General features: G+C 38.3%; 6 protein-coding genes across 13 annotated transcripts; 1 reads left to right on the forward strand and 5 right to left on the reverse strand.

Moving 5' to 3' along the window:
• Window positions 1-1188: 1188 nt before the first annotated feature.
• Window positions 1189-2796, reverse strand: CYP77B1 (cytochrome P450, family 77, subfamily B, polypeptide 1). Its single transcript, XM_021438715.2, is given in 3 exon segments — window positions 1189-1358; window positions 1361-1402; window positions 1405-2796. Coding segments are annotated over 3 exon segments (1509 nt in total). The 5' UTR covers window positions 2738-2796; the 3' UTR covers window positions 1189-1224.
• Window positions 2797-5148: 2352 nt separating this feature from the next.
• LOC110424529 (Pseudouridine synthase family protein) lies at window positions 5149-9307 on the forward strand. Its single transcript, XM_021439122.1, has 9 exons — window positions 5149-5391; window positions 5950-6078; window positions 6195-6449; window positions 6524-6605; window positions 6805-6920; window positions 7029-7083; window positions 7321-7432; window positions 7886-8055; window positions 8583-9307. The coding sequence occupies exons 1-9, from the start codon at window positions 5150-5152 to the stop codon at window positions 8862-8864; spliced, it is 1443 nt and encodes a 480-aa protein (XP_021294797.1). The 5' UTR covers window position 5149; the 3' UTR covers window positions 8865-9307.
• Window positions 9277-12043, reverse strand: LOC110424527 (beta-glucosidase 46-like). 2 transcript variants are annotated; one of them, XM_021439120.2, is made up of 11 exons: window positions 11834-12043; window positions 11670-11736; window positions 11418-11476; window positions 11230-11305; window positions 11074-11148; window positions 10904-10991; window positions 10572-10824; window positions 10387-10502; window positions 10045-10159; window positions 9861-9963; window positions 9277-9779 (listed from the first exon to the last, which is right to left on the reverse strand). In XM_021439120.2, exons 1-11 carry the CDS (start codon window positions 11996-11998, stop codon window positions 9448-9450), a joined length of 1449 nt encoding a protein of 482 aa, XP_021294795.1. In that variant the 5' UTR covers window positions 11999-12043; the 3' UTR covers window positions 9277-9447. The 2 variants fall into 2 exon arrangements, with proteins under 2 accessions (XP_021294795.1, XP_021294793.1); XM_021439118.2 differs by having other exon boundaries at window positions 10045-10300.
• Window positions 12044-13454: 1411 nt separating this feature from the next.
• LOC110423709 (beta-glucosidase 46-like) lies at window positions 13455-17150 on the reverse strand. Of its 7 annotated transcripts, none has more exons than XM_021438017.2 (12): window positions 16660-17145; window positions 16443-16509; window positions 16224-16285; window positions 15733-15808; window positions 15563-15637; window positions 15390-15477; window positions 15013-15265; window positions 14799-14914; window positions 14444-14699; window positions 14261-14363; window positions 14079-14187; window positions 13455-13823 (listed from the first exon to the last, which is right to left on the reverse strand). In XM_021438017.2, exons 1-12 carry the CDS (start codon window positions 16819-16821, stop codon window positions 13601-13603), a joined length of 1590 nt encoding a protein of 529 aa, XP_021293692.1. In that variant the 5' UTR covers window positions 16822-17145; the 3' UTR covers window positions 13455-13600. The 7 variants fall into 7 exon arrangements, with proteins under 7 accessions (XP_021293692.1, XP_021293696.1, XP_021293699.1 ...); XM_021438019.2 differs by having other exon boundaries at window positions 13801-13940; window positions 16660-17150; XM_021438020.2 differs by having other exon boundaries at window positions 13820-13959; window positions 16660-17150.
• Window positions 17151-17452: 302 nt separating this feature from the next.
• LOC110423710 (beta-glucosidase 47-like) lies at window positions 17453-21252 on the reverse strand. The gene is made up of 12 exons (XM_021438025.2): window positions 20943-21252; window positions 20779-20845; window positions 20624-20682; window positions 19752-19827; window positions 19584-19658; window positions 19403-19490; window positions 19064-19316; window positions 18842-18957; window positions 18473-18728; window positions 18282-18384; window positions 18082-18190; window positions 17453-17998 (listed from the first exon to the last, which is right to left on the reverse strand). Exons 1-12 carry the CDS (start codon window positions 21096-21098, stop codon window positions 17806-17808), a joined length of 1551 nt encoding a protein of 516 aa, XP_021293700.1. The 5' UTR covers window positions 21099-21252; the 3' UTR covers window positions 17453-17805.
• A 1153-nt stretch (window positions 21253-22405) lies between these two features.
• LBD27 (LOB domain-containing protein 27) lies at window positions 22406-24122 on the reverse strand. Its single transcript, XM_021438384.1, has 2 exons — window positions 22762-24122; window positions 22406-22673 (listed from the first exon to the last, which is right to left on the reverse strand). Exons 1-2 carry the CDS (start codon window positions 23523-23525, stop codon window positions 22571-22573), a joined length of 867 nt encoding a protein of 288 aa, XP_021294059.1. The 5' UTR covers window positions 23526-24122; the 3' UTR covers window positions 22406-22570.
• Between the last annotated feature and the right edge of the window lie 45 nt (window positions 24123-24167).

The following is a 24167-nucleotide window of genomic DNA, read 5'->3' on the forward strand; positions in this document are numbered from 1 at the left end:
TAGTTGGCTCTTTTGCTTGTTTGCCAATGCCAATGGCAATCAATGTATTTGTCCAGAAAAAGCTTCCTACATCGCATTTAAGAGAGTCTAGTGGGGGCCGAAAATTTGAATGGCCTTTGCAGCCAGCCAGGCTGTCTATTCTGCAAAAATTCTCTATTGAAGAGAAGACAAAACACTGTCTTAGTGTGTATCTTTTCCTTTCGTTTATTGGTTGTTAATTGCTCCCGGGGAGGAGGAGAAAACATGGCGAAATGGGTGTGGAGGTATAATCACAAATCTTCCATCAAATTGGTGCCATCCGCCAGTGGCAAAGGGGATTGAAATCAGATGGCCATTTGCACGCCCCTCTCTCCCCATTGTCATGGAAATTGGCCAGGATTTGGGGAATCCATGCATGTTACTGTTTGTAGTATTATTATACAAAGCTTAGGATCGACTGTTCAGCAGTACAATATTTCGCCATTTATTGAAAAAAAGAAAACCCATAATCATAACTATGGTTTTGAAGCAAATATTATGACTAAGACATGAAAATATCTGTGGGTATCTTCATTAATAATGGGGTAATGGCTTATTACTTTAAGTAGCTCTAAAAGTATCCTGAGGCATCTTCTAATTGGTCTACCAGGCAGTCAAGAATCACCACAAAAGACCAAAGGAAAGCCTAAAGCTATGGCTATGGAATATCGACAGCTCTTATTAATTACGACAGCTTAGAAATTTTCTCCACAGATCAAGTGTGAAAGACAATCCCCCATCCCATAAAGTTTAAGCAGTTAGCATTAATTGTGACATTGCTAAATTTGAAGGCTCCCACTTGCTTTGCATCCGTATGGGAAGAGGTAGTTGAATGCTAAGAAAAGATTATGTGTAGTTGAAGTTAGAAGTACAGAGGGAATTTAAATACATTAAGAAAAATCATTTTCATGACTTTACCATCAAGTCATTTGTCTCATATTATTATTTATTTATAGAGCCAATTTTCTTGCTTGCCTGGCAAAGATTAAGATCAATGTGACTCAGTCAGAGAGCTTTGAAAATGGCTTGTAAATTAAATTAAATGTTCTTGAAATACAAGATTAAACACACAACAAACCATAGCAGAAGTATTATTATATTAATCTAAGTATATATTCTCTAAGCTTCAACATTTTCTTTTTCTCTTCCCTCCCCCCCCCCCCCCCCCCCTTTTTTTTTTTTTTGGCTTGTTCAAGCTTCAACTTCTTACCGGGCCAAGATAACAGCCTTGAGAGGATTCTCATGACAACAGTGAGCATAAGTCTCAGTCAAGTCGGGTGGAGCATCAGGGACCGGCAGCCACTTAAAGGCTTGAACCATCTTAGCAATCAACATATTATGTGCAATATGCCTAGACTCCATGCCGGGCAAATCCGTCTCCCTGCCCGAATGGAACCATCTTCACCGCCCGAGTCCCGGTCACGTCCACACCAAACCCATCACCATGCAAGAACCTCTCAGGTCGGAACTCACGTGGGTCTGACCAAATATCCGGATTCTCAGTAATCCATGCAGTGTAAAAATCTACGTGAACTCCTGCAGGAATCGTGTACCCACCAAGCCCAGTGTCTTTTATAGCTGCATGAGATAAAAGAAAATGGCCTGGAGGGTGTCGCCTGAGAGTTTCTTTAACCACAGCGTCAAGATAAGGCATTTTCTCCACGTCTTCTTCTTTGATATCCCCATTTTTGCCTACAACATCGACAATTTCTTGGTACAACTTGTCTTGGATTTCTTGATTCGTTACCAAGTGAAGCATAGCCCATTCTACAGCTGTTGCACTAGTATCAGTGCCAGCACTAATCACCTCCGAACATAGAGTCACGTACTCTTCTTCACCCAATGGTCCTCGGGTCGCCGGCTCCAGTCCAAAGAGAGAGTCTATGTAGGCTGCTCCGATTGGACTCACCATTTCTTGGTTGGGGTTTTCTCCATTCTCCACGAAAGCTCTTCTGTTCTTTATCAGTGGAACCAAGCACTCCAATTGCCTCTTCCTCAGTGCTTTAGCTTCTTTCATTTGCCGGCGAAACAATGGAGTAAGAATAGGCAAGAAATCCGGTAGCTGTGGGGATGTTATCAGCATTACATCTTTTAGTATGCTTTCTATCTTCTTAATCCGCTCCTCGGAGATCTTTGCACCAAAACATAAACAGATCAAGATGCTGCATATCGTGAGCCTGCAGTTGCTCATTACCTCCACAAGCCCATTCTCAAAAGCCTCGCTTTTGATCCTCTTCATGTGGTTTTCCAACGCCCATTTGCGGATCCAACTGCATTGCTTCACCCTCGTGGGGGTTATCAGCTCGGTCACAAAGTTCTTTCGCAGGGTTCGCCAGAGAGGTCCATACTCAGCAGAGTTGATGGCACATTTCCCCATGCTGAACACCAGCCGGATAGGTGAGTCCGGCGGCCTGGAGGCGAAAGTCGGGCCTCTTTGAACAAGGGCTTCATGGATGAGCCTGGAGTCCGTAACAATCACCATAGTGCGTTGCCCCATCTGCAAGGTGAAAATCGGACCATATATTTTACGCAACTCCCGTACTATAAAAATAAAATGCCGACGTTGCAGGATGACCTGGATCAAGTTCCCAACCAGGGGCCATCCAGGCGGCCCTGGAGGGAGGTTCTTAGGTCCGCCACCAGTGACTGAGCAGTACCGCCACCACAGACGGAGGAAGATAAGCGCCAAACCGATGATGAAAATGTCAACAAACTCCATTTCTTTTCGAGAGGAGAAAAATTGGAGGGAAGGGACTTGTACACAACAGAGAAGAGAGGGATTTAGTAGTAGGTTTTATAGAACATGAAACAGGGTGAATTAAATGAATTTGGTCCACCAGCTACCCGTATCTATTAATTTCTTTCATCAAATGCATTTACTACAATAATATGTGCAACACTGTTTGGGTGATGAGAAAAAAAATTTAATGCAACTACTGCAGATTATATCGTTACACAGCTAATCCTGACTTGGTTTATGGTGATGATATATACATAATTGTGCTAATTGCTCGGCCATTCAGTTTATGAAAATTGCTGGCGCCGACTTAGTAAGTTAGCCTGTTTGGTCGCAAATCGTAATTTGCATCCAGGGAAGCCAATGTGGGTAAAGATATAGTAACAATTAGTTGGCTTACCATGATATTATAAGATTTTTTTCCTAAAAGACGTATTTATTCTTCATCATCAGCTTATGTCATGACAAGTCTGTAACTTGATTGACAAAAGATTTTAGTAACAGAGAAATTTTGGCGCGGGGAAGATGCACTAGCAGCAGTTTCATGGAAAAAAATTTAAACAAACCGGAAGAAGAACACTATATCCACAGTTGCCTCATCGTATATTCTGCAATAATCTTGACCAACTTCCGAAGAGGAAACCAGGAAACACGTTACCTGGTCATATACTGTCGGGAGATATTGGTCAAGTCTCTAGTCATTTGTTCAGACAAAAGATTAGATACGGCATAACTTCTCCTACCATAATGTATTACTACAAGAAACTCCTCCAATCACAGTATCTCTTTTATTTTTATCTTTTCCAATTTCCACCATGTAATCTGTCCATGAAAGTTAATAAATATTTAGTCACTGGATTGGCCATAAGTAGGTAGGCAACATATAGAATTTAGTTCCAGAGTTTTTAGCTTATTGATTAGTGTATAATCTTCTATTTAAAAAGAAAAGTTTGAACTCCCTTCCCCTTACCTTAATTAAAAAAAAAAACGCATAAAACTTACTTATCATTTAAATAAGTTAAAGATAATTAAATCTTAATTTATTGTTTAAATAGAAAATACGAGAATTCATATACCAATATAGAATAAAATTTTGATTTCAATGTATTAATTTTATATTAAAATTTGACAAAAATATAAGGAAAGAGAATTAATCTTATTCTATTGTGATTGCCATGTGAAAGAGGGAAAGAATATTTCTATCCTAATAGAATATATGTATTATTATTATTAAGCTAAACTAGATACGCAATATGCCAATTATTGCTGCGGCCGTGCTGGTTTTGCATGTGCTGTCCATAGCCTGTGGCTTTCCAACATGGTAAGATGACCACCGATGAGCTAATACGGTAACCAGCAGTTAATGAGTGCGGGAGCTGCTTACCTAAAACTTTAATGAAGCAAAGTGTGAGCCATGGGACCAAAACAAAGAAGAACACATGGCTATACATATGTAGTCATGGTGGGGGTCATCTTCTTTCCCTTTTTATGGCTCTAATCAAGTAGATGATACCAGTTGGCTCTAGTCCTTTTCTCTTCTTCATCTGCAATGGGTTCATCACTACAAGAGGAAATACCTTTTCCATCTTTGCGGAAATTTCTGTGGTCGGAAAAGAATGTAACTCTAAAAATAAATACAACTTATATTAAAATTTCGTTGGAAAAAAAAAAGTGAATTTAGGTTTTTCTTTTATCAATATTGGGTTGGCACTTGGTGGGAGTATTAACATTTTCTTATTGAATTTCTACATGTGGTGTATAGTAATATGTACAAAAAAAGGCACTGGCCTATTGCTTCATTTACTAGCTATTGTGACAAAATGCATATGTATGTATGGTGGTGTCAATGCTTAACCGGCAATACAGAAATGGATCGAGTAACCATCTTCTTTATCTAAGAAGAAGGTATCTCTAATTTGCGTAGTCTAATCATTGATTTCGAAAATTTTTTCACTAAATTTAAGTAAGTTGCTAGAAACAAATGTATACCCGTCGAGCTCAAAAAATATTTTCAAATAATCTCTTGTTCTAGAAACCGAATAAACCTACATTTTCTTCTCTTTATTACACCGCTTAAACCTAACATGTTGGTTTTTATTATGTAGCCGAAAAAAGGCAGCTTTGAATTCTCGAATTAATGGAAGGTGAGAAAGGTTAAGAAAATGATTTGAGGGAGGCCAAGACGGTCCATAACTAACGTGAAGAAGACATATATTTGCTTATTAATTATGGGTTTAAACCGAAGAAGATACAAATTCAGCTCAAAAAGATATGGGCCGGAAATGTCCATTTTGTTGTAACCAAATGGACCCAAATATTCAGCCCGGCCCAAGTCCAATCCAAATTGTCTTAAACCCTCCAAAGGAAAAGAGCCGCAACGTTGCGAGCTAAACCATGAAGATGCGTTCAGCGAGTTTAGCTTCATTCTTTGGCAATGGCTACCGGAATCTCGGTGCTCCAGTGTCCCTCCTGCGCACGTTAGAGTCAACCGGTGCTTCCTCTTTATACAAGCTTAACAAGAACAACAGCAAGACGGTATTGTCTTGGAGTTGTTTGAGTTCGAGCAGGAGAGAGCTTTCTTGCTTATCTACCAAAGTGGATGTTGCTCAAACAGCTTCTGCTACTTCTGTTAATGGGTACTTTTAGATTTTCTTTTTTGGGTTTTGTGTTTTCTTATTGGGTATCTGTTTTGTGAAAAATTATAGCTTTTGTATTAGAAATGTGAAGAGAAAGTGCTTCTTTCTCTTACTGGGTGGCTTAAAGCTTGAATTGTGTTTCTTTTTTCTCTTTTTAATTTGTTATTATGTTTATCTATAGTTTCAGCTATAAATTTTGATATTTCAATTTGATTCCAGAACTCATGGAGATTTTGATAACCTCAACATTGCCTAAAACATTTCAAATGTTTAGCATTTGATTGAAAAGTCTTGCATGCTTCAGGGGTCTAATTGAATTAAGACTTCCAAATTTCTTATTACCTCGATATGGAATAGCTTTGAATGATGGGATGAGGTGCTCTTATATTGTCACATGTTATGAATTTTGTATGCGTCTCTAAGCTGTTCTGTTATATTGAGCTTATCTTTATTTTACTTGCTATTCATCCTGTTTGATGTGAACTTTACATATATATGCTATTTATTCTTTTAAAGTGTTCTTCTGTGTTTTATGATTGAGATTCGTTTCCTTGTCAGCTATCCTGAATACCATCGGTTGCTTCCATGTCCCTCACACAATGGCCCACCAAGAGTTGAACACTTAGTTGTTTCAGAAGGAGGGCCTGTTCTAGAGTACATCTGTAAAGCACTGGATCTTCCTCCTCTGTAGGTACCATACTTTTTTTGTTTATTTTGTTTTAAACTTTGTCATTTGTGACATTCTGCAGTAATCTTTAATTAATCAGAACAGAGTGATATATAGAAAATTTCATTCTTTGAAGGTTTGTTGCAGATCTCATCCATTTTGGAGCAGTATATTATGCCCTTGTATGTCCACAGCCTCCTCCAAGTGCCACCCCAGAGCAAATTAGGATATTTAAAGAAGTAACAGCACAATCAGTTTTGAGTAAAAGAACATCCATTAGGGGCAAAACAGTACGAGAAGCACAGAAGACTTTCCGTATAACACATGTTGATCAGTTTGTTGAAGCTGGAACATACTTACGTGTGCATGTACACCCCAAACGTTTCCCAAGGTGAAACACTTCTTTTTACACCTTTTACTTTATTTTTTCCAGTGTAATATTATTGAGACTTTAACTTCAACCAGGTGTTATGAAATTGACTGGAAGTCGAGAATCATAGCGGTGACTGACTCCTATGTGGTTTTGGACAAACCTGCTGGTACATCTGTATGTGGCTGATTCATTACCTTTTCAATTGTGATTTGAACTCTGCAAATTGTCATTACATTTAGTGCATGCCCTAATTGAAGTTTATGTATGTGAGTTGTGGCATGATGTTCCTTTATCGTTCTTCCAAAGATTACAAAGATTTTCTATGAATTAATAGATGACTTACAACAACTATATTCTATGTTATCTTGGCTAGGTTGGGGGAACTACAGACAATATTGAAGAAAGTTGTGCAACATTTGCCAGTCGTGCCTTGGGCTTTTCCACCCCATTGAAGACTACTCATCAGATAGATAATTGCACAGAAGGCTGGTATTGTATCTGATGAATATTAGCGTCCTTGTGGTTGATTATAGACTGTAGTTTTCTTATTTTCAGTGTTTGTTGGTATGATATGTAATGGCTATAATTTACTTGCAGTGTCGTGCTAGCCAGGACTAAGGAGTATTGCTCAGTTTTTCATGGAAAAATCAGAGTAAGTTCCTTATAAATTAGTCTAATTAGAGAAAGGTAGTTCTACTTTTGAACTTCAATTCATGATTGGAGCTTATATTTCTGTGAAGTTGTGCTTTTTCAAAGTCGGTGGATTAATTAATTAACTATCTATGGGTGTGTGTAAGATTCATTTAGCAAATGAATATTTTTTTACTTTGTTCTGAGTTTGTTGTTTTGTCTGCTTTTGCCCTTAAGCTTTCTGGTTTTATTACAACAGGAGAAAAAGGTAAAGAAACTTTATCTTGCTCTCACAGCTGCTCCTCTACCAATTGGAATAATAACGCACTATATGCGTCCACTCAATATGGCTCCTAGACTTGTCTCAGAAGGTAATACTGTCTCCTAAGCATTTTGATTATTGAAGTTAATTTCTCAATTACACCTGAAAGATACTGAGAATGAGGATAAAGCATGGAAAATAAAGATGTGGGACTTTATATTGTCCTGGTTGTGCATGAGATATGTCACCCTTTTCCCTTCTTTCTATCTCATGAGTTGATATGAGTGCTCAGAAGAGCTACTTGATTGAAAGGAGGAAATAATTGCATTCCTGTTATAGGCTATTCAGTTGATATGAGAAATTACTTTTCAGTAGTTAATTGTGTTTTTAGTTAAAAACTTTCTTTTACTTATTACATGATTTCTACAATTATGTGGAGATTTTTTTCCCCTAATTTGCTCAGAACGTTTTGTCTGCAGATCTTTGTTTATTTGCCGTTCTCTATCTGTCCTATTTCAACTTTTGTAATATGGGTTGAGCCTGGAATTGATATGACTTGCAGACTTTATTAAAGGATGGTACTTGTGTCAACTTGAGGTTATGGAATGCAAGAAGGTTCCCTGGCCAGATTATGTCATTCAAGAAAACTACTGTATTGAAGACTCTGGGTGGCCTTTGAAAGATCATGCTTATGAGTGTAAAATAAACCTTTTGACTGGTCGGACTCATCAGGTTATTCAGCTCTTTCTTTCTCTAGTCTTCTAAGTTGACTTGCTATACACTTCATAAGCAATGCATAATGTAGGAGTTAAACTATGCATTTCGTTAATAGTATCACTTTCCCCAGTCTATGGTGGCATTGAAAAGGTAATCATAGTAATTATTGCCATACATGCAGTAACATTCTCTTTCTTTTGGAGATGGCAACTGCTTCCTTATTTGAATAAAAAATCTCATCTAGATTATTGTAAGGTTTAGAATCTAGAAACGCTGAAGTATCAGGGAAATGAAATTCCTCCATTCCAGATAATTCAGTTTCAATTAAAGGATTTCTTTGAAATATTCAGTTCTAGTAGAAAAATAGTTATTAGTAATATTGCATGTAGACAGTCCATTTCTGCATCCCTCAACCTTCATTTGGGTGCTAGTTTTTTGTACTTGATTAATGGAGAGGAGCAGAAAATAATGAACCTTTATGTAATTTTTTATAGTATTGGCAAGAGAAGACTAGACTTTTAATAACTAAACATTTGATGCAGGTTCGTGCACAACTGGCTGCCTGTGGGGCACCAATATTGGGCGACTCAATGTACATGCCAGCTACTATTGCAGAGATAGCCAATCCTGGACTTAACCCATTTGGCAAATACAAGAAGCACACTAGTGAGAATGATAAAGAAATTGCTATGACAGAGTGGATTTCCCAGTTTGGAAAAGAGCCAAGTGTTGCCATTGGTCTCCAAGCATGTCAAATTTCATGGGATGATGGTGAGCACTTTTACAAGGCAAGATCCCCCTGGTGGAGCTCCAGAAAGGCTTAGATTGGATATGTGGGTAAGATAAACAGTAAGATACAGCATTTTCTCCTATTACCTGATTTTAAGGTCTGTGCCATATTTCACTCTTGTTGTAAAGGTCTCATTTTTGTTTACAAGGGGGCTCTAGAATTTTTAGTGGCCTACTTGCAGGCTAGGTTAGAGAGCAGAAAACTTCTTGAACTCTTTCCCCAACCCCACCAGGAAAAAAAAAAAAAAAGGCATGAGAGACAGAGAGAGATACAGAGAGAGAGAGAGAGAGAGAGAGAATGTTAATAAGGAAGTAAAGTTATCAGGGTTGTCAGGAGAAGATTGAAAAACGATTTTGCACTTGTATGAAGAATTTAACTTCTGCTATTATGAGCTGCAAAACACATCTTCATGAATCTACTCACCACTCAAATCTTTATCCCCTTGCTTGGACGAACATCGTAAATTTGTATTTAAAATTAATGAATCTTTGTTCTCTTGTCTACTAGTAATTTACATTTAAGTACACTTTTAGTATGAGGGTTGTTGGCAGTAACAAGGGAGAAACATTTCATTGTTTGGGAAAGCACAATCTCAAACCGGCAAGGAACAATTTATGCTAATAGTAGTAAGGGTGTTTTTGAACACGTTCTGTTGTCTGGTATTTTACTTTGCCATGCTCTGCGATCAATTCTTTGTACCAAGATGCTGAAAATTTGGGAGTTCTCTTCAGTGTTTTATAGTCAACATGGTGAAGTCCGAATCTTCTTGTATACCCATACTGCCATTCAAAGTTGTCTAGCAAAGACCAGGCAAAGTAGCCCCTAACATCTGCTCCTTTCCTGATCGCTGTTGACAGTGCATCTAAGTACCCAGCCATGTACTCCGCTCTTTTGACATCTTGTAAGAAATCTTCAATGGTGGCATTTGCTTTGCCCTCCTCCCCATATCCTGACATTGAACACAATAAATTTATGACTGTCAAAAGCTCTGCAATTGAGATATAAAGGATACCTCTGAGTCTTTTCCTACCATTTTCTGTAATGATCATGGGTATGTTATGGTATCTTTTTTTAAGATAGGTTACAATCTTCTCCATTCCTCCAGGGTAAACATACAGCCAGTCCAGGTCAGTCTGCATAGCAAAAAGATTTAGTTCTGGTTTAAGTACTTGTGATGCAAGTGTTGAGTAGGTGATAAATTAAAGGTCACATACAGATTCTCCTATAGGAATGCCATTTTTCTGTGAAGTTTCTCTCCAAAATCCTTCTGTCTTTGAGGTTCCCGTTCCAGGTTCACACGCAGAAAACATGCAATCCTGGACATAGGAACTTGAGTAGTGGTTAATTCCGATAAAATCTAATCCTTTCTGCAGCTTCTCTTTCTCAGTTGTTGAAAATTCAGGTAAAATAGATCCTAGAATGTTTTGCATTTCAAGAGGATATCTTCCGAATATTATTGGGTCTAGGAACCTGCATTCAAGTTTAGTTACGTATCTTTCTGCATATTAAAATATGCCTATGCAAACATTGATAAAAAGAATGGTGAAGAAACCTACCAATTTATAGAGAAGGATTGAGCTCTCTCAGCTGCTAGCTTATCAGCTAGAGAGTTGCTGATGGGCTCAAACCATGCGCAATTCAAGACGATCCCAATACTGCCTCCTTGCTTCGCCTACACGTCCATACAGTGGCTAAGTCTACATTTACATCAATGGCATTTGGATTTCAGTGCAATTGATACCTGGTATTTGGTTCTGTAAATATGGACAGCGGCTGCATGTGAGAGGATAATGTTGTGGGCCGCTATGAAAGGCTCCTTCTCTGAATCCCCACTGGTACAATTCCCGAAGGGCCAGGAGCAACGAGATGGTGGAAATGTACCTGTACGATACCCAAACTTGACTTGGTAATTGGGCTCATTGAAAGTGACCCAATACTTCACCCGGTCTCCGAAGGACCTGAAGCATACGTCTGCAAAATATGCAAAATCCTCCCTGAAATTGAAGGAAGAAAGCCATTATCAGATATCCGATTTAATTTACAGACGCTCATGGCAAGAACCAAGATATTTACTGTGATTCGGGACTCAGCCAACTTCCATATCTGTCCTCGATTTCTTGGGGAAGATCAACGTGCGTCAGTGTTACAAATGGTTCAATCCCTGCAAGAAAAACATGTCCAATTGAGGGTGCAATCACCGGTTTGCATGTGATGTTTATGCATTCTTAAGAACAGTCAATAACCTTTAAGCAGGAGAGCATCAATTAGCCTGTTGTAGAAGTTGATACCGGCTGGATTGACCTTTCCAAATTTCCCTTCTGTCGGGAAATTTCATGGTATATAGTTAGATACAGGTCTTGATTTAAATAACCCGAATTCAAACGGTATCAAAGACTTACTAGGTAGAATTCTTGCCCAAGAAATAGAGAATCGATAGCTGTTGACTCCAAGTGATACCATTAGATCAATGTCTTCCTATACCAAATGAATATCTCTGTAAGTAAGAAATCATATGATTTATTTTTATTGAAAAATGATCGAGAAAGGTAGGTGCCAGTTGTAAAGGTGCATTAGGACGTAGACATACCATATACCGATGATAATGATCCACTGCTATGTCTCCATTGCTTCCGTCAATTACGTTGTCTGCAATAATCGTTTGATCTCTTTTCATAAAGATGGAACTATTCTCATAAAGTAGACTGTAAACTTTGTACTGTTAGATTCTATTCAATGGTGTTTTCTTTGATCAAGGAAGACAATGCAACTCTGGAAGCGTTTCTGCAATGAAGGACACCATGCATGCTGCTAAAAATGCTGGGAGAGGTGATGATCATACCTGGTTTGTGGGTGTAAACATCCCAGTTGTTCAAACCTTTTCCATCGCTCAAGTAACCACCTTCATACTGCCAAAGATGAAACAACAGCACAATCAGAATTTGATCTGTTTTTTCACAGACAAGTATAAGAAACTGTAACAGATTGAGACATGGTGAAGCAAACCTGGTAAGCGGAAGAGGCTGTCCCGAAGAGAAAGTTGGGAGGAAATGATGAAGATGGATTACCCGAGGTTTGTTTCAGGGTCTGCAGCTCGGATGAAATGGAGAGAGGTAACATGAACAGAATCTGTAAGATAAAGGAACCGATGTAAAGCATAGAAATATCCATGACTGGCTATCCGAAGCTCCTGCTATAACCCAATAGCAGAAAATAGAGCCATGTCTATATATATACGTAGTCACAATGGCGTGCTTGACGAGGCACAAGCAGAACCAGGAAGGGGAATTGGTAGTTTGAAAAATAACAGGATAGGATTTGGATGAAGTAGGACTACTGTTCACATGCATGCCAACCTTGACCATTGCAAAAAAATGAAGCACTTTCCATTTCGTATAGCTTTCCAGGCTTGACGCAAGGAATGAACTAGAAAAGTCAAATTCAAAAATAAACAAATTAATTTACATAAAAAATTGACGAGACCTTATCCATTTATTAAATCAGTAATAAGAAAATCCCACGTCTATTAAATTGAGATATAAATATAACAAAAGTCTATTTAATTAAATTCAAAAAATAAAATCAGATTGACAACCATGAAAGAGTGCTTATTCTCTTGAAAGATCAATATATAGTTAATCGAATAAAACATGTGCTAAAACCATTTCTCAATTAATAATTCAAGCTTGATTTAGTGCAAGATTGTAATACTTTACGTGGGGGGTTGAATCAAAGCATAATGCTTAAGTTTCTTCATTTTCAATTGACCTTGCTTGATTATACAAATATATTTCTAATATTTTGTTATAAGTCGATTCAATGGAACTTTGATTTCAAACTTTTTTCTGAAGTATGAGATAGATTTTATTTTCTTGCACGGAAATGGGATTATATTATTAATAACTAATAAGAAGATAAAATGCATGTGATGATGGTATTGGACTGCTTGTATGAACAAATAGCCAAAAGACATCATCAATAATGTTCAAAATAAAAATAAAAAGAAATGCAATTTAATAAGTATATGTATAAGAAAATTGACCGCAGAATTACAAATATATATATATATATATATGTATTTTTAAGAATAAAAGGCAAAATAATTTAGTTTTCTTCCTTGACTGGTAGTCTGGCCCTCCAATTGCAGTCGGATGGCGTAAAGTCAAAGAGATAGACATGCCAGCCAAAAGGAGAATTTCACTTGCAGACCAGAGATGAGGCGTCTGGAATCAATAATTCAAAGACCAATAGTGGAAATCAAGTCGCGGAGGGAAAAGTTGGAGGGCAGCAACAATATTTTGCAAGTAATGATCCTGGATGGTCGACTTGCTACAGTTCCAATTAGTATTTTATAGAGTCATTAAGCAAAGTTAGGAAGGGTTGTGAAGAGAAGATTGAACACGATTTGTATTGGGGTGAAAAATTTCATATCCTTCTGAGATACTTATCAGTGGACAGAAACATTTGTTCATGAAACCTCTGCCAGGACATTCTTGCAGTGTAAAGTTGGCCCAAAATCAATGCATATGAGTTTCCCGTCTCCCTTGTATGTATAATGTACATACTATTGGAATCAGGGTGAATTTAGGGGTGCATGTTCTCTTGTCTACTTACTAGTACTGATAGGTTGTTGGTAGTGGAAAAGGAGAAATATATTTCATAGCCCATAATATCATAGTGCCAAGCCTGGAGAACAATTTATTCCCCCAGTTTGATCACCAATGACCCTGTCCTTAGTTTTTGACATTAATGGAGCAAAGATCTAGGAATAGTCTAATAGCAGTAAGGGCGGTTCTGAACATGTCCCGGTTTCTGGTCTTTTGCTTGGCCATGCTCCGAGATGAATTTTTTGTACCAAGTTGCTGACGATTTGGGAGTTCTCTTCAGGGTCTTATAGTCAACATGGTGAAGTCCAAACCGTACTGTATATCCAAGATTCCATTCAAAGTTGTCCAGCAAAGACCAGACAAAGTAGCCCCTCACATCTGCTCCTTTCCTGATATCATTCAAGAGAACAACATCAATCCATTATCCTCAATACGATAGGAACTTATTGCTCACATATCCAGCTTTTCAGCATAGTTAGGCTATCCCATGGACCAGATCAGTTCTCCTACAGAAATGCTAAGAAGCTTACACGAGGATGTAGAAGGAAGACAGTTGCCAAATGTAACATATAGCTAGTTAGAATCAATGTGAATGAAGTTTTGTTCAGGTTTTTATAATAAACCACAGTTTCAATTATTCTAACCTGATTGCTGTTGACAGTTGATCCAAGTATCCAGCCAAGTACTCAACTCGTTTGACATCATATAGAAATTCTTCAGTGGTGGAATTTGCTTTGCTCACCTCTCCATATCCTGCATGGAAAATGATTCTTTGATAAAAATATAAGTTTTGCATTTAAAGGACACCTCTGGTCTTTTTTCCTACCGTTTTCTGTAATGATCATGGGTATGTTATGGTATGTCTCTTTAAGATAGGTTACAATCTTCTCCATTCCTTGAGGGTAAACGTTCTGCCAAGCCAGATCAGTCTGCATAGTGGAAAAGCTTCAGTTAGTAGCTTACATTGCAATGCAGCACAGTTGTGATAAATATAATTAAGGTTACATACAAGTTCCCCTATAGGGATGCCATTTTTCTGTGAACTTTGCCCCCAAAATCCTTCCGTCTTTGAGGTTCCTGTTCCTGGTTCACACACAGAGAACATGCAGTCCTTGACATAGTAGCTCGTGTAGTGGTTAACTCCAATAAAATCCAATCCTTTCTTCAGCTTCTCCTTCTCAGTTGTCGAAAATTCAGGTAAAATAGATCCTAGAATGTTTTGCATTTCTGGAGGATATCTTCCAAATATGATTGGGTCTAGGAACCTGTATTTAAGTTTAGTTAGGTGTCCTTCAGCATATCAATAAGCATGCAAATCAATAAATAAAGAAAACTTTGATGAAGAGAATGGTGAAGAAACCTACCACTTCATAGTGAAGGATCGAGCTCTTTCAGCCGCTAGCTTGTCAGCTAGAGAGTTGCTGATGGGTTCAAACCAAAAGCAATGCAAGACAATTCCAACGCTACCTCCTTGCGTTTCCTAGACATTTAACATTAACTTAGAAATCTCTACTTTGTGTGTTCCTAAGGCTGCTACGCCTACATTGCATCAATGGCTTGTTTAGTGCCAATTGATACCTGGTATTTGGTTCTGTAAATATGAACAGCTGCTATATGTGCTAGGATAATATTGTGGGCTGCTATGAAGGGCTCCGTCTCTGAATCACCATAGGTACAATTCCCGAAGGGCCAGGAGCAACGAGACGGTGGGAATATTCCTGTACGGTACGCAAACTTGACTTGGAAATCAGGCTCGTTGAAGGTGACCCAATACTTCACCCGGTCTCCAAAGGACTTAAAGCAGATGTCTGCAAAATATGCAAAATCCTCCCTTGAAGCAAGAACAAAGGCGCCATTAGTGGCAAATTGTGGCATGCCATTTTCAGATGCATGTGGTCAATGAAATGGCCAAATCTTGACCACTACAGAGCTAAAACTCGAACAATATAACTTACTGTGATTCGGGGCTCAGCCAACTTCCATATCTGTCCTCAAGTTCTTGAGGAAAATCAACGTGCGTCAATGTTACAAGTGGCTTAATCCCTGCAGGAAATGTCAAAATGGAGGCCCAATGAATTATGGTGTCTATCCATGCTTAAGGAAAGTCATTGCAGACATTAAAATTAACCTTTAAGTAGGAGGGCATCAATCAGTTTGTTGTAGAAGTTGATTCCCGCTTCATTGATTTTCCCGAATCTCCCTTCTGTTGGGGAAATTGCATGGTTTATCAGATAAAACTCCTGGTTCAAACATCTAGAACTTAAGCCTCACAAATCAATGGCTCTGTCAAAGACTTACTAGGTAAAATTCTCGCCCAAGAAATGGAGAACCGATAGCTGTTGACTCCAAGTGAATGCATCAGATCAATGTCTTCCTATACACAAAAACATCCATAAACAATCCTATGCTGTATACATTCCAAACCCAAATTAACCTTTTCTGGTTATGATTGCTTAGAATCTTACAAAACAAAACCTTTCATATCGTTAGCAATGAATTCTCCTTGCAAATTATTTCCTAACTTCCATTTTCTGTAGTCATTTCATTACTTAATTTAATTTTTTGAGTTAGTAATTTTAAGCATAATTTAATATCTTTGAAAAGTGTAGAGAATCTCAAAGGAAATAATGCACCAACAAGCAACAACTTCTCACCAAACATTATCTGATTAGGTAATGAACTAAAGTCCAAAAAGGTAAACAGCACGTATAAATAGTGATTCTGATTAGTCACAATCATAAGGAGTGGGTGGATTTTGGAGTATGGACCCCAGAGTAGCTAGGCATTACCAAATACCGATGGTAATGATCCACCGCAATGTCTCCATTGCTTCCATCAGCGATCATGTTTCCTGCAATATCAATCACATCGTCTCTTTTAGTGGAAATGGAATTACTCTTGTGAACATGTAAAAATTCAGGGTTAATTTCAGCTCAATGAGCTTTTGCAAATTGGAAATGTTTCTGGAATGGGAGACCATGATGATAAAGATGGGGGAGATGCGTTACCTGGTTTGTGGGAATAGACATCCCAATTGTTCAAACCTTTACCATCACTCATAAAACCACCCTCATACTGCCAAAAACCCAAGATTGAAAAAGAAAAGAAACCAGATGCATTTCAGCATTTAATTATATCTATTTCTGACACTTTTATGGTGGTATTCTGGCATCTTTTCCTGAGGTTCATTGTTAGCTACAGACTGAAGATGGTGAAACAGCAAACCTGGTAAGCAGAAGAGGCGGTTCCGAAGAGAAAGTTGGGAGGAAATGCAGACAGATTACCCAAGCTTTGTTCCAAAGTTACTAGCTCGGATGAGATGGAGAGAGGTAACATGAACATCTGCAAGAGAAAGAAACCAACGCAAAGCATTGTGGAAACATCCATGGCCACCGACAGGGAAGCTGTTGTCTTCTATTACAACTAAAAAATATCTCAATGTACTGCTGTATACAGGCTTCATAGCATGCTGCATAATGGACAGGACATATAAGATAATAGAAATATTACACGTAAGAGTTGTAGATGAAATGGCCCTATCCACGCCGACATCATAGCATGCTAAAGTTTTAAATTGATTCTAATAGTAGAAACAAATGATTTAGCAAGTAGAACTTTTCTTAATTAACAATGCGACTTGATTTCATAGTAATTGTTAATAATCTTGTTTAGGTAGCATAGAGGGTTCTTTGACTAGACACAGAGAGAGAGAGAGAGAGAGGGGTTCTGCAATAAGTAAGTGAGATGCCTTAGAGGAGATTTGAGTAGTCTTTAAAGTGTTAAATCTCTTCCAAAGTTGTTAGAGATAAGCATCGGCATAGCATATATATTATTAATGAGGATAAGTTTCATTTTTTTTTAAAAAAAAAAGGGTTACCCAATTGTTCCTTTCAAATGGAAAAAGAAATTAGAATATTGTTATAGTTTATAGAAGTTGTTTTGGGCCCTTGCATTTATCAAAGTGGGATGTCAAAATAATTATGCTTGTCTTATTCAAGCTGACTTCTCCAATAGAGTGATTCCTCAAGCCCTTTTGTGAAACAATCATGGCAATGATGGGATTGAGAAATGAATTTTGAAACTTATCATGAATTGATTATTTAGTATTTTACAGAGTACTCAAATCAGCGGCCAGAAAACCCATCATCCATTGTCACTTTCTGATGCTTAATGTTCAACATACTGGTTATGGAGCTACAACCCCAACTGGGAAGAACTGCTGATACCACCCGAACTGTACTGATATGCTTCTAATTACATTACAGTAAACTTAGATCACTAAAGCCTTACGGAGGAGAAGCCTTTCCAAACAATGCAGAATTGCTCTGCCAGATGCCCGGTTTGCTTCTGAAATATTGTCTTTGTTCATGTTTAGGCACTAAACTCCTGTGGGCTTGTATGGTTGGCGATGAACTGTTTGTACCAAATTGCTGAAGCTCTTGGAGTTCTCTCGAGTGTGGCATAGTCAACATGGTGAAGGCCAAACCTAATTGTATATCCTGATGTCCATTCGAAATTGTCTAGCAAGGACCAGAGAAAGTAGCCTCGAACATCTGCTCCTTTCCTGATTATTCAATCAAACAAGGCCTGAAAATTGTTCTTCCGAATTTGTATGGTAGGTGTTGAGATATGGATTAAAATTGGTACCTCAAAGCTGCTGCCAGGGTGTCCAAGTAGCCACTTATGTATTCCACTCTATTGAGATCATTGAGTGACTCTTCAGTTGGGCTATCCGACTTGTCGTTCTCACCAAACCCTACAAGACCAACTCCACAATCATTGAAAGAATTCTAAAAAACTACTGATTCATTGCCAATGGTAACACTTTCAGCTCTGCTTCAACTAACCATTTTCTGTAATGAACATTGGTATGTTGTTGTATCTCTTTTTTATGTATGTTACTATCTTATCCATTCCTTGAGGATAAACATAAAGCCAGTCAACTGCAGTCTATTAACACAGAAGCAAAATTAGTTCTCCAGAACAGAAAAGTTAGATTTCCTTGATGGTGGCAGGTGTGTTGAAGTTATATACCTACCGATTTACCTATGAAGATCCCATCCTTAAGTGCGGTTCTTAAGGCAAAGCCTTCTGTCTTGGAACTTCCGGGTCCATGTTCACACACAGAAAACATGCAGTCTCTTATGTAGAAAGAGGTATAGTGATTAACACCAATAAAATCCAGTCCACTCTTCAGCTTCTTCTGATCATGATTTGAAAATACAGGCAAATCGGACCCTAGAATTTCCTGCATTTCTAGAGGATATTTCCCCAATATGATTGGATCTAAGAACCTGCATTGAACTTCTAGATAGAGTCAGCGCAAGTCTTGAAGCTCTATCAGTTAATACATAGGAGGACTAACTATTCTGAATTTATATATATTTGTGACTATTAAAGTTCTTACCAGTTCATGTAGAAAGATTGAGCTCTCTCAGCTGCCTGTTTGTCTTCATAGGAGTTGCTTATAGGTTCATACCAGATGGCATTCATAACAATTCCAATGCTACCTCTTTGTTGTTTCTTGATATTTACGAAGAAACATTATGATCTTCCACAAGTAAAAGTAGCTAGACTATTAGATAAGAAGAAGCAGTGCAAGAACGTGGGGTTATTTTTTCCATTTTACCTGGTATTTGGTTCTGTAAATATCAACGGCAGCAGCATGGGACAAGATGATGTTGTGGGCTGCAACAAAAGGCTCATTCTCAGAATCCCCACTACTGCAATTCCCAAATGAGCTTGAACAACGAGAAGGTGGGTAAAGTCCTGATCTATAACCACGGATTACTGCAACATTAGGTTCATTGAAGGTGACCCAGTACTTCACTCTATCTCCAAAATGTTTGAAACATATATCTGCATAATACTTGAAATCTTCCCTGAAAAGTATTCGATCCCCAAATAAGGTAGATGATGATATAATAGCAAGACAAGGGGTTGTCTGTCAGAGATTAATGCCACTTACCGCACTTCGGGACTTAGCCATGCCCCATATCTATTTTCTAGTTCTTGAGGAATGTCGTAATGAGTCAAAGTCACAAAGGGTTTGATTCCTGAGACAGAAGAAAGTAAAATTACCTTATTAGAATCCATATATGGATTAGGGAATTGATGATTATTCTAAGGTAGAATAAATAGAGAGTGACCTCTAAGCAGAAGAGTGTTGATGAGCTTGTTATAGTGATTGATGCCAGCCTTATTAACACTTCCAAATCTTCCCTCTGGATCCAAATGTCAATTCAAGAGTAAGCTAGAGACTAGAACAGCATTGCAAATCATATCAAACTCTTCCACTTCGATAAAACAAAACTCACGAGGTAGGATTCTTGCCCATGAAATGGAGAAGCGGTAGCTATTGACCCCAATGTAATTCATGAGATTCAAATCTTCCTGTTTCATCAGCATTAGAAACCAGAATAATCACCCTTGCCGTCTTTTTGTATTGAGAATTTTGGTAACAGAATTATATACAGAGTAGTTCCTGTAACTTCCGATCTGTTTGCATTTTTGTTAGATCAAAGATTTCCAGCCCCTTAAAACACTGTAAATTCTGCTATAGGGGCTATTATTTTTCTCTGTCAAATCGGCACAAATGCATTTACCTTTAGCAGAAAAGCATCAGTTACTAAATTTTCATCAAGAAACAGACGAATAGTCTGACTGCAATAATACAAACCAATCAGAACTTCAAGGCAAAGAACAAAGACAAGTGGGCTCAAACTTTAGGTACCCAACCATCATAGCTTTAGGCGAATCTATGGTGCGGGTCATGTAGTCATGTCTACATCCACCGCTTTTATCAAATTATCATTTTAACCTCATAATTCATATCAGTATAGAAGATTATGCTATTTTCCTTCAATGAGAATATGAAACACATGTGTCTGTAAAAGCATGCCAAACACATTTTTGCCTCTTTTCTTCTTGGCTTGTTGCTCTTGTTTTGATTCATTTTGGAGGAATCCAATCTGACTATGACATAAATATAAACCACAGATTCATGAATTTGCCACAAAGAGTGTTTCCTAACAGGGAAGTCAATTTCATGATTCTTTTCTGAAGTAAATCTGCCACATATTTGACGAGAGGACAGTCCATTTTGAAGCTTCTGGATCTTTACATGCATGGGAATTCTAGAGAGTTCGGCTAGTTGAAGTAGGCTTATAGCAGGGAAAAAAAAGGTTACCAGATATCGATGGTATTGATCAACAGCTACATCACCATTACTTCCATCCACAATGTTGCCTGTAACAAGCCCACATAACTGTTACGTGTTGAGCATCAAAGAAACCAAAACATGGAAGACAGGGCATTGAACTTGTATAAAATAAGCAATCCAACCTGGCTTATGAGTAAACAGGTCCCAATTGTTCAGGCCTTTGCCATCACTCAAGTAAGCTCCTTCAAACTGGCAAAGTAGAAACAGAATTAACGATCCATAAGGACCAGAATAAAATGGTTCTGATCTGTTCGTGAGAGAGGTTGAGAAAAAAGGCAATACAAACCTGATAGGATGAAGAGGCTGTTCCGAAGAGGAAACTACTGGGGAATGGAGATGAATCCAGGTTCCCCTTTAGAGACACTGGATTACATAACACCATTATAACTGAGAAACACATCTCTAACGCCAAGAGAGCATGATATAAGTGTGAGAGCTCCATAACTGAAAACAAGAAACCCTGCTTCACCAGTATGACATGTCAGTGAACAAAAATTTCAGGTTCGAAATGACCTGATGCAGGGGGAGAATTTATAGAGAAGAGAACGAAAAGTGTAAAAGAGCATAGCCCTGTTGATGACAACACTAGTAATTACCATTCGGTATCATCCAAAACTTACTTGTCCGCTGGTAAAGTACCCTTTGCACAATATGGCTAGTGTCATGCAACAGCTGACAACGACAAAAGCCTAACAACCATCATTAGCAGAACCAGAACTACAACCAAAAATTACCTTTGGATTCAGGCCAACCCTTGCTCATTAGCAACTAGATCAAAAACTATTAACAGAAACTGTGCACTAAGATCATTCCAAGAAATTTACGCTTTGGTTTGGAAGCAAATTAACATTTCTTTAGTAGCAGCAACACCTTCTCATTCTTTAACATTTCTACCAAAGTTGACTGAGCACATATATTAGTTACAGAATCCCAGTAAGAATATGGAATTGAATAATGGGTTGAACAAACATCCAATAATGGCGCAACAGCTTTGGCAAGAAAACAAGAATCCCATCATGCATTTGTGAAAGGGTTGACTTGGTGTGAAAGAACAAGAATAAAAATGGTGAGGTAAAAGGGAACACAGCAAAAAGAAATCATTAAATTGATACTTTCGGCCAAATGCTATCTCAATATTAGTGGACAAAATTTCCCGAAGAATTACATCGATTGAAATTTGTTTCCATAATCATTGATTAGTACAGGATCAAAGAAACCAATCAGCATAAACCAAGAAGAGTAAATTAAATATCTAATCAAATGGTTCATTGCCAGCAATTGCAACATGAATTGTGGAATAGCAGGGGGTGTTTGTAATAATTATGTCCCATTAATAAATTACAACATGACTGTTTGAGTACGTCTTCCACTAATTTCGATTCAACAGTAAGAAATTGCACTGTCGGACTTGTGGTATAGCAGGGGGTGTTTTTTTTTCTTTCTTTTTTTCTGCTCTGATTTAATCAACAGTAAGTGTTGGTGTTACTTCCTTTTCACATCAGTGGAGTTAAAAAAAAATATGGTTTTTGTAGCTAAAAGTGACTTGATAGATGTAAAAGGATAGTGTTTGACATGAATATCAGCAAAAAACAGAAGAGAATTGAGTCCAGATTTTAGAAAAACAGCATAGTACGGCTGCATCCCCTCGCCAATGCAGCATGGAGGTGAGCCTTTGAGAAACCCCAAACCATCCGTGGTGTAATCTGTGGATTGTGCTCAGCTGAGCAGTTTCGGTTTTTGATTATTATATTTTGCTGAATAATTACAACTGCTAATGTTTTGAAATGGAATAAACAAGATCAAAATTGTTGAACGTACTATACTATGTACGATCTAATCCGGGGAAGAAAAAAAATAGAAGAAAAGAATATGGAACTCGCACTACTTTTTCTGTGGCCTCATTGTGTTTGATGATCAGTTGACACTGGTAAGACTGAAGCAAGCAGCAGCACTCTTCAATTCATTTTCCGCAACATGTTCCACAGATTGTGTTGTGTCTTTCAATGATTCTTCAGAGCTGCATCAAAAGTCAGCCGTCAGCAAATAATGTACGAAGAGAATTTACTCGGAGGACATAACACGAGAGAATTAGATTAGAAAGGTACCTCGATTCGTAAGGTTCTTTTGAATCAATGTAAGACTGTCTGTCATCAATGGCATCGAAAAATGGATGGATTTCATCATAATCTTGAACAACTTGCTGTTGGACAGCCATGGTCTGAGGGGCAACCAGCTGAGATTGTATTGCCATTGTACTGCCATTATCGGTGTTATTGTTCGTGGCAAAAGGATGTTGAACCCACAAAGAATTTGCCACATTCTCCTTGGAATCCATGTAAGAAGAGCTATAATCAACATTACTGCTATTAGAGTAAGAGTGCTGCATTGAAACCGGCAAAGAAGCCAGGGAATTGTAATGCTGTTGTGGGACCTGATTGAAGAGAGGGAGAGCATTGCTAGGCGGTGCCATGCCTAGTTCTAGCTGTGAAGGCACATCATCCGCAATCGAAGAAATCTGATGATGTTGCCTGTACATTTCAAGCTGTGCATGCACTGCATGAAGTTCCTCTTCAACTAGCTGAATTTGATACTGTAACTGACGAATGACCCCTAAGCATCCATAAACAGGGAATTGGTCGCGCACATTGGATTGGTATTTGATAGAACGCATGGCCTCAGCCTGTTGGGCAGGATTTAGGTTCTTTAATATCTTAAGAATGTTGCTTACGCCAAATAGTTTGTGAGCGTTTTGGAAAACCCTGGCTTGCTCAGCTGGGAAATAAGGTGCAAGGGGACATTCGGGAGTGCACTTCCGCCTCTGGTACTTGCACGCAGCACAGGCACTGGCGGTGCCACCCTTAAGGGTCATGGTTGAAACCACCCCAACAAAACCGTGGAAATTACCAGTATATTGGTTCGTAGTAGATGATTGGTGAAACCAGAGAAGAATTTCGGTGAAGGATGGAAAAGAAATATGATGAAAATCATGAAATGGTTAAAGGAAGGAGAGAGGAAATTGTTGAAACTGAAATAGCTAATAGGTAACGTGTTGACCTGAACAGGTCTGATATGAGCGGATTTGCTGGGTGTAAAAAAGACTGAGTAAAAGAGAGAGAGAGAGAGAGAGAGAGTAAAAGAAGAGATTGCAGAGAGATCAGAGAACCGAAACTCTCGGGGGGTGTTTCCTTTAAAGTGTGTAACCGTTAGGGACAAATATTAGCAATCATGGGAGAGTTCTAATTTTCGTGGCCACCTATGGTCGGACTAACTTCACACTAACATGTACTTATCTGTCTGTCTCACGTGCCCTTCCATATTGGTTGGGTTTATCAAAGCTTTTCTGATTACTAACTTCCTTCTCCCTGCTTGCTTTTATACATGCAATGTGCCACAAAAGAATCCTCTGTTTGGAAAGCAAGAAAATACTTTTCCCAAAAAAAAACTTTTATACCCAAAGATCTGTGTCACCTCATGATTGTTCTGCGGACTTCATTTTAGGCATTTTTTGTTT

This window comes from Theobroma umbraticum, unplaced genomic scaffold (genome assembly GCF_002168275.2).
Source record: "Theobroma umbraticum cultivar Fairchild unplaced genomic scaffold, ASM216827v3 scaffold_204.0, whole genome shotgun sequence".
Taxonomy (NCBI): Eukaryota; Viridiplantae; Streptophyta; class Magnoliopsida; order Malvales; family Malvaceae; genus Theobroma; species Theobroma umbraticum.

What these genes read in the sequence shown, in the direction of transcription:
- LOC110423710 (XM_021438025.2), bottom strand. Translation starts at nt 21,098, where the DNA reads ATGGAGCTCTCACACTTATATCATGCTCTCTTGGCGTTAGAGATGTGT. An exon ending in CCTGTTTACTCATAAGCCAG is followed by an intron (nt 20,683 to 20,778) that starts GTTGGATTGCTT and finishes GGCTTGTTACAG; the next exon opens with GCAACATTGTGGATGGAAGT. An exon ending in CAATCTTTCTACATGAACTG is followed by an intron (nt 18,729 to 18,841) that starts GTAAGAACTTTA and finishes AGTTCAATGCAG; the next exon opens with GTTCTTAGATCCAATCATAT.
- LOC110424529 (XM_021439122.1), top strand. Translation starts at nt 5,150, where the DNA reads ATGAAGATGCGTTCAGCGAGTTTAGCTTCATTCTTTGGCAATGGCTAC. An exon ending in GCACTGGATCTTCCTCCTCT is followed by an intron (nt 6,079 to 6,194) that starts GTAGGTACCATA and finishes CATTCTTTGAAG; the next exon opens with GTTTGTTGCAGATCTCATCC. An exon ending in GATAATTGCACAGAAGGCTG is followed by an intron (nt 6,921 to 7,028) that starts GTATTGTATCTG and finishes ATTTACTTGCAG; the next exon opens with TGTCGTGCTAGCCAGGACTA.
- LBD27 (XM_021438384.1), bottom strand. Translation starts at nt 23,525, where the DNA reads ATGACCCTTAAGGGTGGCACCGCCAGTGCCTGTGCTGCGTGCAAGTAC. An exon ending in AAAGAACCTTACGAATCGAG is followed by an intron (nt 22,674 to 22,761) that starts GTACCTTTCTAA and finishes CTTTTGATGCAG; the next exon opens with CTCTGAAGAATCATTGAAAG.
- LOC110423709 (XM_021438017.2), bottom strand. Translation starts at nt 16,821, where the DNA reads ATGGATGTTTCCACAATGCTTTGCGTTGGTTTCTTTCTCTTGCAGATG. An exon ending in CCGCCTCTTCTGCTTACCAG is followed by an intron (nt 16,510 to 16,659) that starts GTTTGCTGTTTC and finishes GGTTTTTGGCAG; the next exon opens with TATGAGGGTGGTTTTATGAG. An exon ending in TGTCTATTCCCACAAACCAG is followed by an intron (nt 16,286 to 16,442) that starts GTAACGCATCTC and finishes TTGATATTGCAG; the next exon opens with GAAACATGATCGCTGATGGA.
- LOC110424527 (XM_021439118.2), bottom strand. Translation starts at nt 11,998, where the DNA reads ATGGATATTTCTATGCTTTACATCGGTTCCTTTATCTTACAGATTCTG. An exon ending in TTGGGCAAGAATTCTACCTA is followed by an intron (nt 11,149 to 11,229) that starts GTAAGTCTTTGA and finishes ATTTCCCGACAG; the next exon opens with AAGGGAAATTTGGAAAGGTC. An exon ending in TTTACAGAACCAAATACCAG is followed by an intron (nt 10,503 to 10,571) that starts GTATCAATTGCA and finishes ATGGACGTGTAG; the next exon opens with GCGAAGCAAGGAGGCAGTAT.